This window comes from Suncus etruscus, chromosome 14 (genome assembly GCF_024139225.1).
Source record: "Suncus etruscus isolate mSunEtr1 chromosome 14, mSunEtr1.pri.cur, whole genome shotgun sequence".
Taxonomy (NCBI): Eukaryota; Metazoa; Chordata; class Mammalia; order Eulipotyphla; family Soricidae; genus Suncus; species Suncus etruscus.
Window position 1 is genome coordinate 63,183,445 of NC_064861.1, and position 16,858 is coordinate 63,200,302.

The 16,858-nt window shown below is 50.3% G+C and overlaps 1 protein-coding gene across 1 annotated transcript in view; it reads left to right on the forward strand.

Moving 5' to 3' along the window:
- The first annotated feature begins 1,025 nt into the window (after positions 1-1,025).
- The window catches only part of CDH3 (cadherin 3), a 47,251-nt gene continuing 31,418 nt past the window's right edge, over positions 1,026-16,858 (forward strand). Inside the window, exons 1-2 of the mRNA XM_049786490.1 lie at positions 1,026-1,143; positions 1,338-1,446. Of these exons, the coding sequence (XP_049642447.1) occupies positions 1,081-1,143; positions 1,338-1,446 (172 nt within the window). The 5' untranslated portion in view covers positions 1,026-1,080. The remainder of the gene's footprint in view (positions 1,144-1,337; positions 1,447-16,858) is intronic.

The window sequence follows — 16,858 nt, forward strand, 5'->3', positions numbered from 1 at the left end:
ATGCATCATCTCACGCCCACACAGCCTGGCTCCAACCACTTTGATGGACTTCATTGAGAAAGTAGAGAAACGGTTCATTATTTTTGCTTCACGGCGGGGAGGGCCTTGCTGCAGACGAAGTAGGATATATGTGTGTGTGAATGACCACCACCTCCCAGTCCTAGCACCCCCTGACCCATAAGGCTTCTTTCTGCACAGCCCCGAATCTTCGGGCCCAGCCTCTTGAGCTCGGACGTGCTTGGGAAGTCACAGTTCTGAAGCGGTGGTAGCAGAGACATTGAATAACGAGGTCCCCGGGGGAAGCCGCTGACACTTCGGATCCTTAACCTGGGAGGCCTCGGAGTGTGTGTGTGGGGGGGGGGGGCGCACACGCGGCCCCCAAGGTTCCCTGTCACTACAAGGCACAGGAACATATTTTTCCCTCGAGGTCTGCGGAGGGAGGCAGAAGGGCGTGGGGCTGGGCTTGGGAGGGGTAGTTGCTTTTATTTTCTGCAGCTTCGAACCCTCGGACCTGAGAGCGAGACCGGGCCTGGGTTCGGAAGCCGGAGCCCGGCGGGGCGGCGCGAGGCCTCGAGGGGCGGAGCCTGTGAGGGGCGGAGCCTGTGAGGGGCGAAACCTACAGGGCGTGGCCTGTGAGGGGCGGGGTCTGAACTGAACAAGGCCTTTTAGGGGTGGGGCCTTATGGGCGGGGCCTCCAAGGGGAGGGGCTTGCGAAGTGCAAAACCTGTGAAGAACGGAACCTGAGAGGGGCGGGGCCTGCCAAGTGCGAGACCTGCGAGGACCAGACCTTGCGAGGGGCGGGGCCTGCGAGGGAGGGACTAGACCTAAGAAAAAGGGACCTGCGAGGGGCGGAGCCTGCCAAGTGCGAGACCGCGAGGGGCGGAGGCGGTGTGGGCGTGGCCCGTTGAGGGCGTGGTCTCAGAGGGGCGTGTTCTCGTCGGACCAATCAGCGCGCACCTGCTCACCTGGCCCAGCCGGCGGGCGGTCTCCGAGTCCAGCGGCTCACTCGCGCTCCGAAGGGCCCCGCGCGCGAGCCTGGCGCGCCGTCGCGGCCGCGACCCCCACTCTCTCCCGCCCGCCATGGGGCTCCCCGCGAACGTGCCTCTCGCGTCCCTCCTTGCCCGCCTCTTGCTTCTGCTCCAGGTACCCAGCCTCTTGGCCCGTGTCACCCCGCCCGGGCGGCTCGCTCGCTCCCCGGAGGGCGGGTGGGGTCCCCGCCGCGCGGGCCAGGACTTCTTGGGGCCCAGGTGCATTGGATTGGGGGTTGCAGGTGGCGGAGCTTGCGGGCCGGGCCGGACAGTGAGTGACCCCGACACCCCTCTTCCCTCTGCTCCCAGGCGCAGCAGGTTTGCTGGCTGTCCAGCCGGGCAGGCTTTGCGGAGGCCTCCGAAGTGACCTTGCAAGCGGGAGGCGCGGAGCTGGAACCCCTCCAGGCGCCGGGGCACGGTGAGACCTCGGGGTGGGGGGGTCTGCAGGAGTATTTGAGGGCCAGGTGCACGTGGTCCGCGAGATGTGATCGCCGCGGGCTTCGGGGATTCCCGGGGCGCCCGCAGAAACTCCCTCCCGGCTGGATCTGGGTCTGGGTCGGAGTCTGACAGCTTTCGGAGACGGCCAAGCGGGGTGCCTGGCACCCCCTGACCACGTCCAGCTCCTCCGGGCCCCGCTGCCACCGAGGTTCCTCCCTTTTCCGGCTCCGGAGACCAAGCCGGGACGCGGGAAGTTCGCCCCACCCGCCGGCCCGCGCAGGTGTGGGGATGCGCCGGAGCCCCCGCGCCCCTCCCGGGCCCCTTTTGTCTGCGGGGCTTTGTGTCTCCCTCCGACAGACAGACCAGGTCTGTTTCTCTTCTTCGCTCCCCGCCCCCGCCGCCCCCTTCTCCCCCGGCAGCTGGAATGCACTCTTAACCCTGCCCTTCCCGGAGGGCCTGCGCCCCACGGTGCCGGCAACCCCCCCTACACCCCGATCGTTCGAGCCTGGCACACCTGGACTGCGGCGGTCACGCTCTAGGAACCCCCTATCCACTAGTCCCCTGCGACTTGGAAATGTTAGGCTACCTGGGGAAGAAGGTGGGTGCTAGATGGGCGAGCAAGCGCGTTCTTTGGTCTTGAGCTAACTAGCTCTCCCTTGAAGCTTTTGAGTTTACCGGCCGCGTTCTAGAGACCCCTTTCCCTGCATCATGGGCTTTAGGAAACTATCTCAAACTAGAGTTTGTATGTTTTTTTTTTTGGGGGGGGGGCGCACCCTTTCGTGCTCAGGGATCATGTCTGGCTCAGTTCTTGGGAGACCAGATGAGGTGCCCTCCAACCCTACTGAATCCAGTTGGTAGGGTGCCCGGCACACATCTCTTGGGCCCACACTGGAGTTCTTACCTGGATGTGTTTGTAGTTCAGGATCCTTGAGTGGGACCCAAGAGGTTCCTTGAACCTGGAAACAGTTGGAGAGAAACAGTTTACCTGGCTTTTACCAGCTTTTTGTTTTGTTTTGCCGTGTGTGTGTGTGTGTGTGTGTGTGTGTGTGTGTGTGTGTGTGTGTGTGTGTGGTTTTTGGGTCACACCCGGCAGTGCTCAGGGTATACTCCTGGCTCCATGCTCAGAAATTGCTCCTGGCAGGCTCGGGGTCCCATATGGGACACCGGGATTCGAACCGATGACCTTCTGCATGAAAGGCAAACGCCTTACCTCCATGCTATCTCTTCGACCCCCCCCCCCCTTTTTTATGCTCCATCAGCCACTGGCACCCAGGTAGAATTAATTCCCGGGTTTAAGTCCATCAGCTTCTACCTAGGAGGCTGAAGGTCCTCCCTCACCCTTCTTTGTTTCTCCAAAGTGGAATGGGAGCTTGAGTGTGGGGAAGCATTCCCCCCCACACACCTTTATTTTTTCCTCTTTCTTTTCTAAATACTCTGCAGATTGACCAAAACAATTAACACCCAGGCTAGGCTGAGCTCCTTAAACTCTTGGCTGTAGGGAGCCAGAGAGGCATTAGGAGGCCATGCCTCATAAACTTGAAATTCCTGCACAGGGGTTTATTACTGGCTGGCTAAGGAACTGCAGCTTAGCCAACCTGTAAAAATGTTAACTTGGGCAGGGCCCCACATTCAATTCCGGCTCCCCGAGGAAGGCAGGAAACTTTATTGCTGAGCAGACCCTTGCCAGATCAAGAGCCCCTCACACAGCGCCCAAGTTCTCAGGGCACACTCTGGGCAGCCAATCTAGTAGGCCTTATCTTCCCGCTGAAGCACAAAGTGGCAGATTAACTGTCACCTCACTAAGCAGAGGTGGTTGAGGGGGAAGTCTGGATCAGGTTTTTGATTTCACGGTCCACTTGGCAAGTGCTTCCTGGTGATGTCAGGCAGCATTTTGAAGCTTTTGGAGAAAAATCTGCTTTCTCACTCTCTCTTCTCTCTCTTTCTTTCTCTCTCTCTTCCTCCCTCCCTCCCTTTCTCTGTGTCTCTTTCTTTGTCTCTTCTTCCCCTTCCCTCTCTTCGTCCCCCCCCCCCCCCATTTGTAGTGGTGAAAGGGTAGGCTCTTGCACAGGCACACCTGGAACAAAGGGAAACCTGGAGCCTCCTGGTCACGTGGCAGGCTGCAGGGCAGAACAGAGCAGAATTCTCTGAAGGAGGTTTCAGCCTCCCTTTTCAATTAAGTGTAAGTGGGGCCAGAGTGATGATAGTCCAGCAGGGAGGGCACACGCAGGCATGACCCAGGTTTGATCTCTGACATCCCTTCTGGTCCCTTGAGGGCCGCTTAGGAGTGACCCTGGAGCACAGAGTCAGGAATAAGCCCTGAGAACCAAGGGGTGTGGCCCTTAAAACAAAACAAAATAGTTAAGTGCAAGTTTCTGGACCCAGTTGGTTCCAATAAATTGCCCTGCCTCTACCCCCAAGTACTGGCACTGTTCTCCTTAATCCTCAGCAGGCCCCAACATCTTCCTCCCTTTATCCCAACTCCCATCCCTCCTCAGCACACAGCCTGGGTCCAGCCACAATGAAAAAGGGTTATCCTGAGGGTACATCACACTTGCAAGTTTAGCCAAGCAGACAACAGTTTTCCATATTGCAAAAGAAGAGCTGGCCCTGTTTCCCCGGGTTATGAATATCACAGGTGTCTATGAAGTTGAGCTCAAGGAAATTATCTGATATAATTAATACCTTGTTTGTATGTGCACTTTCCTCTTCAAAGCCCTGCCACAGCTCTGAGCTTGCTTTATCCTCCTGACATTCTCTTGAAGCTGGGAAGGTAAATATTAAATAACTTGAGCTCTTAATCTCTGAGTTGGGACTTCAGAAACCCTGTAACCCAGCCCTGTTGGAGGTCTTAGAGGTGCAGAAATAGAAAAAGATATTAAAAAATTCCCTTTGCTTGGCTCGATGGGCCAGGCTCCTCTGAGAGTCACAGAAAGGACTTTTCCTCAGGGTATCAGTCCAGTATCAGTGCTAGACCAGAAGCAGTTTCCTACCCACAAGTTCCTTGGTAATTTTTACTTCTAGGAAATGGGAAGTGGAGAGAATGAAATGAAATTTTGGAGCACTGGATCCAGAGAGATAGCACACCGGTAGAGCGCTTGCATTGCACACAGTCGATTCAGAACAGATAGTGGTTTGAATCCCAGCATCCCATATGGGTCCCCAACCCCATGCCTATCAGAAGTGATTTCTGAGTGCAAAGCCAGGAGTAACCCCTGAGCACCACCACCAGGTGTGACCCAAAAACAAAATAAAAAAAAATGGAGGGGCTGGAGAAATAGCATGGAGGTAAGGCATTTGCCTTCCATGTAGAAGGATGGTGGTTCGAGTCCCGGCATCCCATAGAAAAATAAAAATTATTAAAAAAAAAATTTTGGAGCACTGATTCCCCTGGCCACCTAAATAACAGCTTCCTGACCCAAGAGCAGTCTGTTGTTAATTCCTTTTTATTCAAGGGCTTCTTCAGAAATATGTCTGTAGAGGAAATGGATGCAATTTGGATCCTAGTGATTGGCCTGGAGAAGCTGAAGCTGGACGAGACCTAGAGGGAGTCCTTTCTGTGGAGGATCAACACAGAAACACACGCCCAGTGCTTTCAGGGATTCCTCACTTCCTTGTAGTGTGCTCTGGAAGCCAAGGCTGAGAGGTGGGAGAAGGGCTTTAACAAGAACTTAGTGCCCTGACTAAAAGTGAGTGCCCTGGAGGGCCTGGGGGAAAAAAAAAAACACTCCAGCCCTCCTTGAAATCTGGCTGCTGAGCTAAGATTAAAGCTAACCCTCATTAGCTTTGGGAGGAAACTTCAAAGTTTAGTGATGACTCTGAGGGTGAGTTAACTTCAAGATAGTTCTGCCTGTTTTAACTGTTGTAAAAATTACCTGTAATTTTGGACCCCTTGAAGCCAGTGATGTAGCTCAGCAGTAAAGTACTTTCTTGTCTCATATGTGTGAGGTCCTAGGTTCCATCCCTGGCACCACACACACACACACACACACACACACACACACATATAACACACACACAACACACATAACACACACAGAGCCGCCTTATTTCAGTAAACATGTATTTGCACCAACTTCTGTCAGACACTGTAGAGAAAGCAGTGACCAAAACAAAATCCTTGCCCTTGGGGAGCTTTAAATCTAATCTCAAATTTTGGGGGAGGGAGTGTCGGGGTTTGGGCCACACATAGTTGTACTCAAGGTTTACTTCTGGCTCTGCTCAGTGACTAGTCCTAGCAAGATGCTGGGGATCGAACTGTGGGGTGGGAGGTGTCAGCCATGTGCAAAGCCAGCATCTCACCTGCTGTACTAGAGTTTCTAGCCCCTAGTTCAAGTTTCAGGCATAGGACTGAGCTATTGAGAAGTCAGCTTCTCTGTGTTGAAGTTATCTGAGTCTTCTGGATTCTTTTTTTTTTTTTTTTTTTTTTGAGAGGGCACACCCAGAAATGCTCAGGGGTTATTCCTGACTCTGCATTCAGGAATTACTCCTGACAGTGCTTGAGGAATCATATGGGATGCCAGGGATTGAAAGGCGATCTGGCATGTGCAAGGCAAATGCCTGCCTGCTATACTATCTCTTTAGAAGATTCATGGCTCTCCTCTATCCCTGTGCTGAGACTTTATCTCTAGGAGGCAAAATCCTTCCATTTGTTTGCCCTCAAGCTCCTCAATGCTGGTTACTTTGCCTCACAATTATAAAGGCCTTGGGAAGGATCCCCAGAATTTGAAGGTACAGACTTTCGTGGAAGAAGAATGTGATCTTGCCCAGCATGTTTGAGAATCACCCCTGCCACCTGGTATAGCCTGTTTCCGAGGCACACTCGGAGGCAGTGCAGGGCCTGAGTCCCAGCCCTCGAGAGTGGCCACTCAACCAGTGGTGTCTGAGCAGGTCCTTCATGCTGGCAGTTTTGAGTACACACACCCCGAGAAGGCTGTTATGGGTGGAGACAGCTGCAGCTTTAGCAGGACACCTTATGTTGTGAAGTTCTGTCACTGGGTCCTGTGCTTTAAGGGCTGGAATAATCAGTGAATCAGACATGCAGAGTTCAGGCATCAGGAGCCACTTCCCTTCTAGTGGAGAGGCTGGATGAAAGTTTTTATTTCTAGTAACTGCTTATTATTGTGGGGTCACACCAGGAGGTATTAGAGTTTGGGTTGTTTTATGTGATTTTTTTGGAGGAGGAGATAGGATAACAACTGTGCTACATGGGATTGAGTCCAGAAACTTACATGTCAAATATGTGCTCTCGGGCTGGAGTGATAGCACAGCGGGTAGGATATTTCCCTTGCATGTGGCTGATCCAGGTTCGATCCCTGGCATCCCATATGGTCCCCAAACTGCTAGAAATAATTTCTGAGTGCCACTAGGTATGGCAAAAACAACAAAGCCACTCTCAGCCAAGACAAGTGACAAGGACATCTCAGACCCGTCTTGATTTGCCCCATGCTTTAATGGGTGTTGTCAGCCTGCACTGAATTTTTACCCTCATTCTATTTTAGTTGCCAGTGCAGGCAGTAAGACTTACACGTAAGGTCCTTCAAAAGCCACATAGATAAAATGCCAATTCCTGAGAGTTTCTTGGGTCCCCAAAAGGCCACCACAAACTCCTTAATAAGCCCCTGGAGAAGTCCCCAAATTTCCTGGCCCAGTAGCTGGATGGGAAGCCCCCAGGTAGCTTTAAGGGCTGAGTGAGCGAAGCAAAGTAGGTTATAAGTCCTGGGATGGGAAATGGTTCTCTTCTGACCCCAGAGCCTGACCCCCAGATTCCTGTTCCCCCCACAGACCTCTGCTAATCACCAGGAGCTGGAGTGGGGGGTGGGGGAGAGTGTACTTCCATACAGGACCCCCGGCCTCTCTTTTAAGATGTGCGCCAGTGAGGATTCAGATCCCAGGCCTGATAGCTGCTCACTGAAGAATCCGCTTCTGGCTGCCCTGCCCTGCTCCCTGCCCCCACCTTGCTCTGAGTTTGGGGGCTGGTGGGCCTCCTCCATTGGAATCTCGGCGCCCTGGCTGTGCTGGGCTCCTCAGAGCACCGAGCTCTGCAGATTACTCAGGCTGACAGGAGCCCCTGCAGGCGCCACGGCTGCAGGTATCCTTAATCCCTCTGAAAGGGGCCCACGGGGGGGGGGGGGGGGGCTGCTGTTTATACTGGGACCCCAAATGCCTTGTGCTGGGCCAGGACCCTCAGCAGTGACCTTGGGAGCTTGTGGTGGGGGTGGTGGAGAGCTATTTTCCCCCAGGACTGTACCCCTCAAGGGTTAGAGGGTGGCAGTTCTTTTCCTTCAGTGGCAGGGGGCGCCAGCTCTTACAGCTACAGCTGAACAGAAGCCAGGGACCTGTTGCACCGGACAGCGTTTGGTTTTTCGTTTTGTTTTGTTTTTGGGTCACACCTGGCAGTGCTCAGTGGTTACTCCTGGCTCCATGCTTAGAAATCGCCCCTGGCAGGCACGGGGGACCATATGGGATACCAGGATTCGAACCACCGTCCTTCTACATGCAAGGCAAACACCTTACCTCCATGCTATCTCTCTGGCCCCCCAGTGTGTGTGTGTGTGTGTGTGTGTGTGTGTGTGTGTGTGTGTCTGTCTGTCTGTCTGTCTGTCTGTCTGTCTTGGATGCTCCCAGCCTTGACTGTGTGTGTGTTTTTGTTTTGTTTTGGTTTTGGTTTTGGGGCCACACCCGACAGTGCTCAGGGGTTACTCCTGGCTATCTGCTCAGAAATAGCTCCTGGCAGGCACAGGGAACCATATGGGATGCCAGGATTCGAACCAACCACCTTAGGTCCTGGATCGGCCTCTTGCAAGGCCAACACCACTGTGCTATCTCTCCTGCCCCAACTGTGTGTGTTTATTTGTATTTCTCCCCTGCCCCGCCCTAGGAAATTTCTCGTCCCAAATTTAATGTCAAATTTATTTTTGACCACACCCAGTAGTGCTCTGGGGCTGCATGGGGGACCTTTGCAGTCCTAGGAATGAAGCTGGGTCTCCTGCATACATCTGATTCCACACTTGGGAATTGTAGCCCGGACCCCACTCTTCTCCTGCTCCCCCTTCTGCTCCCATTGCTAAGTTCCTCAGGTTCACCCTGTCCCCAGCAGTGAGGACAGACTTGATGACACAGGTTCTGGCACAGACCAGAGCAAATGGGCTTCCAGGCCTAATTCTTATACCCAGCTATCTTGTCTGGTGCAAAGGAATCTAGCCCCTGCCACTGGGCCTTGAGGACCTCAGTGCCCAGCTATGCTAAGTGCTATAAGTGGTTGGGCTGCCTGGTCTGTGGGGGGCTGACTCCCCTCCCTGCTGCTTGCTGAAGGCTGGCTGTTGCCTTCTTAAAACGAGCCCCAGCTTGTAGCTTCAGGCAGGGAGAAAAGAGGCTCTTGCGGGCTTTCCACACACAAGCCAGAACAGGCCACCAGGCCTACACCCCACCTTTTCCCCGTGGAGTCAACCTCAGCCAGCGCTTCCCACCGCGGCTTTAAGACCTGCTATTTTCTTGTCTTTTATGTTTTGGTTTTCTTTCTGAATTCTGCATTCCCCACTGGGACACAGCCACACTCCCAACAAACAACTGATCCTTGCCCTTGGCCTCCTGTTACAACTTAGCTGGTGAGCACAATTGCTGAGGAAGCTTTTGATTTCTCTCTGTCTCTCTCTCTCTTTCTCCCTCTCTCTTTCTCTTTCTCTCTCTCTCTGTCTCTCTCTCCACACAAACACACATACACAAACACACCAATATGGATCTGAGGTTATACTGTCTCACCTGGAGAGAAGGTTATGTGAATCTAACTGCATGTTTCTGGGGGTTTGGGGAGAGATGGGAGTGACCACAGAACCCCACAGACAATGATCATGGCTGGGAACTGATTCCCCCCCACCGCCACCCCATCACTACAGTGGTTCAATAGTGTTCCCATTTCACAGATAAGGAGTTTGAGCTTAAACCCTTGCCCAAGCCACAGCATAACCAGAAAACTCATTCCAAACTGTCTCACTCCAAAATTTGTGAGTCAGGGCTGAAAGATGGTACAGTGGATCAGGTGCCAGCTGGGCACCTAGCCCACCCAGGGCCCTGTCCTTGGTACCACATATGGTCCTCTGAACTACACCAAGAGCAGAATCAGGAGTAAACCCTGAGCACCACAGGGTGTGGCCCCAAAACAAAGGAACATTTGAATCACCAAACTTAAGCAAATCAAAAAAAAATACTTAGGGGTGGAAGTGGAAGCGGTTTGGTTGGACCCCTGAGACAGCGGTGGCAGAAGGGAGCAGAAGGGTGTGGAGTTGAAAGTTGCACATATGGGGCCTGCAAGGTGGCGCTAGAGGTAAGATGTCTGCCTTGCAAGCGCTAGCCAAGGAAGGACCGTGGTTCGAATTCCCGGCGTCCCATATGGTTCCCCCAAGCCAGGGGCAATTTCTGAGCGCTTAGTCAGGAGTAACCCCTGAGCATCAAATGGGTGTGCCCCCCACCCCCAAAAAAAAGAAAGTTGCACATATGAAACCCTGTCATCAATACTGTTGTAAATCCTGGTGCTTCAAAAAAAAATAAATAAGTTTCAGAGTGTAGGCTATAACTCAGCAGTGGAGCTTCATGCTTGAGGCCCTGGGTTTAATCCCTGGGTTTAATCATGCCTCAGAGTTATTAGCTGTAACATTATTTCCTTTGGGCAAATGGTAAGGATGTGACATTCAGTCAAAGCAAAAAAAAAAAAAATGCATTTACAAAGTTTTCTTCTGGTTTCAGACTCTAGTTAAGTGAACACTTTGCTGGGACACAAAACGTTTATTTCCATTCTTAAATAGAACACATTTTTTGGGGGGGGCCACACCTGGCGGTGCTCAGGGGTTACTCCTGGCTCTCTCTGCTCAGAAATAGCTCCTGGCAGGCACGGGGGACCATATGGGACACTGGGATTCGAACCAACCACCTTGGGTCTTGGATTGGCTGCTTGCAAGGCCAACACCGCTGTGCTATCTCTCCGGCCAGAGAACACATTTTTTAACTTATTTTTTACCCATAGGGACTTAGCTTTTTTTTTTAAACAAATATTGTTGCAATAAACATTCTTGCACAGGGCGGTTGCATTGATGTAAAGGATACATTCCTGAAAACCTCAAAATTATTCTTAACTCCCAGGATTCAATATTTATGTCCATATGTGAACATATGTGGTGTGTGTGTGTGTGTGTGTGAGAGAGAGAGAGAGAGAGAGAGAGAGAGAGAGAGAGAGAGAGAGAGAGAGAGAGAGAGAGAGAGAGAGAGAGAGAGAGAGAGAGAGTAAGGGAGCTGGGGAGAAACTTACCATCCATTTGGGTCTTCCCAGCTTGTGGAAATGATGGGGCTTTCAGTTTGGGAGCGGGGGTTGCATTTCTTTGTAACCTTCACAGTGAGACATTAACATTTATGGCACAGTTTTAAGCGTATAAAATTGTTTGCATAAAGTATGACTTAGTGTATACAATACTGAGCTGAAGTTTCTTTCTGAGCCCTGTGTCTGGCTCCAATCTGCCAACTTGAATGCTGTGGAAATGGGAGTGGATTACTTCTTCTCTCTGCCTTAGTTTTCTCATCTGTGAAAAAGGAATAGCTGGGATCTGTCTATTTGGTCATAGTGAGGTTTAAATGACTTAGAGTATGAAATAAGTATGTAACATTGGAGCTGAACTCTGCAGGAAAATGCCTGTTTCAAATGTATGAGGCTCTGGGTTCCATCCCCAGCACCAAAAGATTTTTTTAAGTGTATTAAATGTAGTGGTGGGAATACTAGTAGCATTATTCTAGCTAGACTTATTTATATACATGATATCTTTAGAAATATTTCCTTGGGGAGCCTGAGAAGCTTGGAGGTAGGGTGTTTGCCTTACATACAGAAGGACGATAGTTTGAATCCCAGCATCCCATATGGTCCTCTAAGCCTGCCAGGAGCAACCCCTAAGCACTGCAGAGTGTGACCCCCCCCCAAAAAAAACAACAAATATTTCCTTGGGCTGGAGCAGTAGGGTGTTTGCCTTGCACGTGGCTGACCCAAGATGGCTGAGTTCCATCCCCGGCATCCCATATGGTCCTCTGAATCACGGACAATTTCTGAGCTCAGATATAGGAGTAACCCCTGAGCACCTGAGTACTGACAGGTGTGGCTCAAAATAGGGGGAAAAGGAAGGAAGGGAGGGAGGGAGGGAGGGAGGGAGGGAGGGAGAGAGAGAGAGAGAGAGAGAGAGAGAGAGAGAGAGAGAGAGAGAGAGAAAGGAAGGAAGGAAGGAAGGAAGGAAGGAAGGAAGGAAGGAAGGAAGGAAGGAAGGAAGGAAGGAAGGAAGAAAGAAAGAAAGAAAGAAAGAAAGAAAGAAAGAAAGAAAGAAAGAAAGAAAGAAAGAAAGAAAGAAAGAAAGAAAGAAAGAAAGAAAGAGGGGCCGGGCGGTGGTGCTAAAGGTAAGGTGCCTGCCTTGCCTGCGCTAGCCTCGGACGGACCGCGGTTCGATTCCCCCGGTGTCCCATATGGTCCCCCAAGCCAGGAGCGACTTCTGAGCGCATAGCCAGGAGTAACCCCTGAGCATTACCGGGTGTGGCCCAAAAACCAAAAAAAAAAAAAAAAAAAAAGAAAGAAAGAAGGAAGGAAGGAAGGAAGGAAGGAAGGAAGGAAGGAAGGAAGGAAGGAAGGAAGGAAGGAAGAAAGAAAGAAAGAAAGAAAGAAAGAAAGAAAGAAAGAAAGAAAGAAAGAAAGAAAGAAAGAGGGGCCGGGCGGTGGCGCTAAAGGTAAGGTGCCTGCCTTGCCTGCGCTAGCCTCGGACAGACCGCGGTTCGATTCCCCCGGTGTCCCATATGGTCCCCCAAGCCAGGAGCGACTTCTGAGCGCATAGCCAGGAGTAACCCCTGAGCATTACCGGGTGTGGCCCAAAAACCAAAAAAAAAAAAAAAAGAAAGAAAGAAAGAAGGAAGGAAGGAAGGAAGGAAGGAAGGAAGGAAGGAAGGAAGGAAGGAAGGAAGGAAGGAAAGAAGAAAGAAAGAAAGAGGGGCCGGGCGGTGGCGCTAAAGGTAAGGTGCCTGCCTTGCCTGCGCTAGCCTCGGACAGACCGCGGTTCGATTCCCCCGGTGTCCCATATGGTCCCCCAAGCCAGGAGCGACTTCTGAGCGCATAGCCAGGAGTAACCCCTGAGCATTACCGGGTGTGGCCCAAAAACCAAAAAAAAAAAAAAAAGAAAGAAAGAAAGAAAGAAAGAAAGAAAGAAAGAAAGAAAGAAGGAAGGAAGGAAGGAAGGAAGGAAGGAAGGAAGGAAGGAAGGAAGGAAGGAAGGAAGGAAGGAAGGAAGGAAGGAAGGAAGGAAGGAAAGAAGGAAAGAAAGAAAGAAAGAAAGAAAGAAGGAAGGAAGGAAGGAAGGAAGGAAGGAAGGAAGGAAGGAAGGAAGGAAGGAAGGAAGGAAGGAAAGAAGGAAAGAAAGAAAGAAAGAAAGAAAGAAAGAAAGAAAGAAGGAAGGAAGGAAGGAAGGAAGGAAGGAAGGAAGGAAGGAAGGAAGGAAGGAAGGAAGGAAGGAAGGAAGGAAGGAAGAAAAGAAAGATCTTTCCTTGTGGGGGGCTGGAGCAATGTAGCACAACAGGTAGAGCACCTGCTTTGCACATGCCTGACCCAGGTTTGATCCTCAGCATCCCAGATGGTCCCCCAAGTAATGCCAAAAGCGATCCCTGAGCCCAGAGGCAGAAATAAGAGAAGAGAATTTATTCCTAGAAGCAAACTTTGGGTCCAAAGACTTCTTGCTTAGTTTCTTCAGTTATTGAATATTTCTACTATGTGCAGTGCTCAGTAATAGGATACAGAAATAACCCAAGCTTTAACGTAGTCTTGATCTTTGGACTTTATAGAAAAAACAAGAACTTTTAGAAAATAAAATTTTATATGAAAGTACAAGTTGTGATTAAGTCCTCAGAAGAAATTTACACAGAGCTAGTAGAGATTATTTTTTACAGAGGATCAAACTCAGAGCCTCACACATACAAGGCAAGGGCTTGACTAAAGTTTTTAACCTGGGGCCAGAGCGATAGCATGGCAGGTAGGGTGTTTGCTTTGCACACGGGTTCAATATCAGGCACCCTATACGGTACCCCAAGTCTGCCAGTAGTGATTTGTGAGTACAGAGCCAGGAGTAACTCTGAGCGCCACTGGGCGTGGCCCAAAAAAACAAAAATAAAGCTCCTCATTTGGAATTTAATGAGTCCCAGATTTTGGGCTTAAGTAGCTGCTGCATGATATGCCTTTCCCTAGGAGGAAAGTAAGAGAAAAAAATGGAACTAGGCAGATAGTATGGTGGGTTGGGCCACTGCCTTGCACAATGCTAACCTGGGTTCAGTCATCAGCATCCCTATGATCTTCAAAGACATGCCAGGGCTGATTCCTGAGCACTGCTGGGTGTGGCTCCTGCCAAAAATAAAGTGATGATGAATTTGCTTTTTAATCTCTTGCTTTCAAGACACTTTTTATTTTAATTTTAGGGATTTTTTTTTCTACAACTTGTGTGCTCAAGGCTTATTCCTGCTCCTATACTCAGGGATCTTTTTTTTTTTTTTTTTTTTTTTTTTTTTTGGTTTTTGGGTCACACCCGGCGGTGCTCAGGGGCTACTCCTGGCTGTCTGCTCAGAAATAGCTCCTGGCAGGCACGGGGGACCATATGGGACACCGGGATTTGAACCAACCACCTTTGGTCCTGGATCGGCTGCTTGCAAGGCAAACGCCGCTGTGCTATCTCTCTGGGCCCAGGGATCATTCTTGGTGGTGCTTGGGGAACTTGGGAATCATCTGTAGTGCCAGGAATCAAACTTAGGTTGGTCACAATCAAGGCAAGTGTCCTGCCCATAGAATCTCCCTGGCCTCACGACACTTAAAGCAGTTGCAGGAATGTGTTTGAAGGAGGATTTGGATATTTGGCAGTTAGATACATTTTCTGAGGTGCCTTCAAAAAGCCATACCAAGAGGCTGGAGAGATAGCATGGAGGTGAGGCGTTTGCCTTGCATGCAAAAGGTTGGTGGTTCGAATCCTGGCATCCCATATGGTCCCTGAGCCTGCCTGGAGCGATTTCTGAGCATAGAACCAGGAGTAGCCCCTGAGCCATAAAAAAAAAGCCATACCAAGTTACATACGTCACAGTTTTAGGGGTTTTGGGGGACCCAGAGTGGTGGTACAGCGGTAGGACATTTGCCTTGCACGTGGCTGACTTAGGACAGACCACAGTTAGATTCCCCAGCATCTCATATGGTCCCCTGAGCCAGGAGTAATTTTTGGGTATTTTTTGTTGTTTCTTTTGTTTTGGTTTGGTTTTTGGGTCACACCCAATGGTGCTCAGGGGTTACTCCTGGCTCTGTGCTCAGAAATCGCTCCTGGCAGGCTCGAGGGACCACATGGGATGCCGGGATTTGAACCACCTTCTGTCCTGGATTAGCTTCATACAAGGCAAACACCCTACAGCTGTGCTATCTCTCCAACCCCACCAGGAGTAATTTCTGAGCACAGAGCCAGAAATAACTCCTGTGAGCTGCCAGGTATGGCCCCAAAACAGCCCCCCAGAAAAGAGGAGGGTTAAGGTACTTGTCCTGAATTCTGTTAACCCTGGTTCAAATCTCCAGCACTTAGTTCCTCCACTCTCACCCCACCCTCACACAGAGACTCTAGTGAACTGTTCCTGATCACCATGGGGTAAGGCCCCAAACCCCCAAACAAACAAAATCAACTGCTTTCCACAATTAGAGACTGAATGATGAAATTGATGGGTGCTAGAGACATGTAGTCTTAGATTTTTGTTTGTTTGGGCTTTGCAGCTGCTCCAGTGCATTTCAAAGCCAACTTCCCAACTCAAAGAACTACATTTGTTTTGGGTCCTTGGGCTACTCCCAGCTCTATTGAGGTGGGGAGGGGGTCACTTCTGGTGGTTCTGGGGAACCTTGCAGTTCTGGAGTTTATCCATAACTCCTTCCTCTCCCATCCCCCTTCAAATTTTGTTTAATTTTTAAATTTTGGGCCACACCTGATGATGCTCAGGATTTATTCCCAACTCTGCACTCAGGGATTGTTCCTGAGTCAAGGGACCATATGGATGCTGGGGATCAAACCCAGGACTACTATATGCAGAGCAGATGCCCTGCCCTCTGTACTATCGCTCCTTCTCCCTGACATCAATATTTTAAAGAGAGGAATGTGTCTTTCACAGATTAGTGAAATGTGAAAGCAGCATAGCATTTTGAATTTTATTCCCTCTCTGATATTTGATCTTTTTGTTTTGGGATCCTTACCTGGCAGGGAGGGAAGGGGGTGCTGCTCTGTGCTCAGGGGTGTCACTCCTGGGGATGTGCAAGGAACACGTGGTGTTGAGTTCACCCATAACTTCCTTTGCTCAGCCTGTTGATTGGATCTCCAGCCTCTTTTTCCCCGATTTTGGGGGCTCCTAAGTGGGGTTCAGTGGACTCCAGAGCTCTCACAGTGTTTCTCAGCCAAATGGACCAGTGGTTCAGTATGAGAGCTCCTTGATACCAGGACCAATAGGACCACACCTGATGGTGCTAGAGGGGTCCAGGGCTTCACCTGTTGAAGTGGGAGAGGAGCACTATGTAGTACCAGGATTGAAATAGGGTAAGGAGTGGATAAGGTGTGTGCCCTAACCACTGCACTATCTTCCTGACTGCCCCCCCACCCCCGGACTACTTAGACTACTTCAGGAATCAGAACGACTTGCTCTCACGTGTGTGTGTGTGTTTAACCATATCCTGAGTGCTGGTGTTTGCTTCTCATAGTGCTCATGTAGTGTTGGGGATTGAACCTGGGTCCCCCACATGCAAGGCAAATGCCCTACCCACTGTGCTATAGTTCTCTGGGGACCATATGCAGAGCCAGGGATTCCAACCTGAGTCAGTGAAATGTAAGCCACAATCCTTACACATTCTCTTTCATCCATATCCCACATTTTTACCAAAAAATTTGGGTAAAATTTGTACTAAATGGAGCCAGAATGATAGTATAGCTGGGTAGGGAGCTTGCCTTGCATAAAACTGACCGGGGTTTGATCCCTTGTCCCCAAAGCACAGAAACAAAACAAAAAGAACTGTTCAAGAGAAATGTAAGCCTGGATCCACTTCCAGTCTCCAAAATGGGCACACACATCTTCCCAGACTCGGGTTAGGACCAAACAGGATGTGTTGTGCTTCTTTAAAGGCATCATCATGGGTAACCCCAAAACCAAGGGTTTTTGCATTAATTATGCAGTGTAATGCATTAATATATTTCTTTCTAAGTAATATTTTGCAGAGACATGATTTTTTTAATATAGTCTCCAGAAAATTACAGTTATTCATGGGATTTCAGGTCTATACTGTTCCAACAACCATCCTTTCGCTAATGTCCACTTCCCTCCATCAATGAATG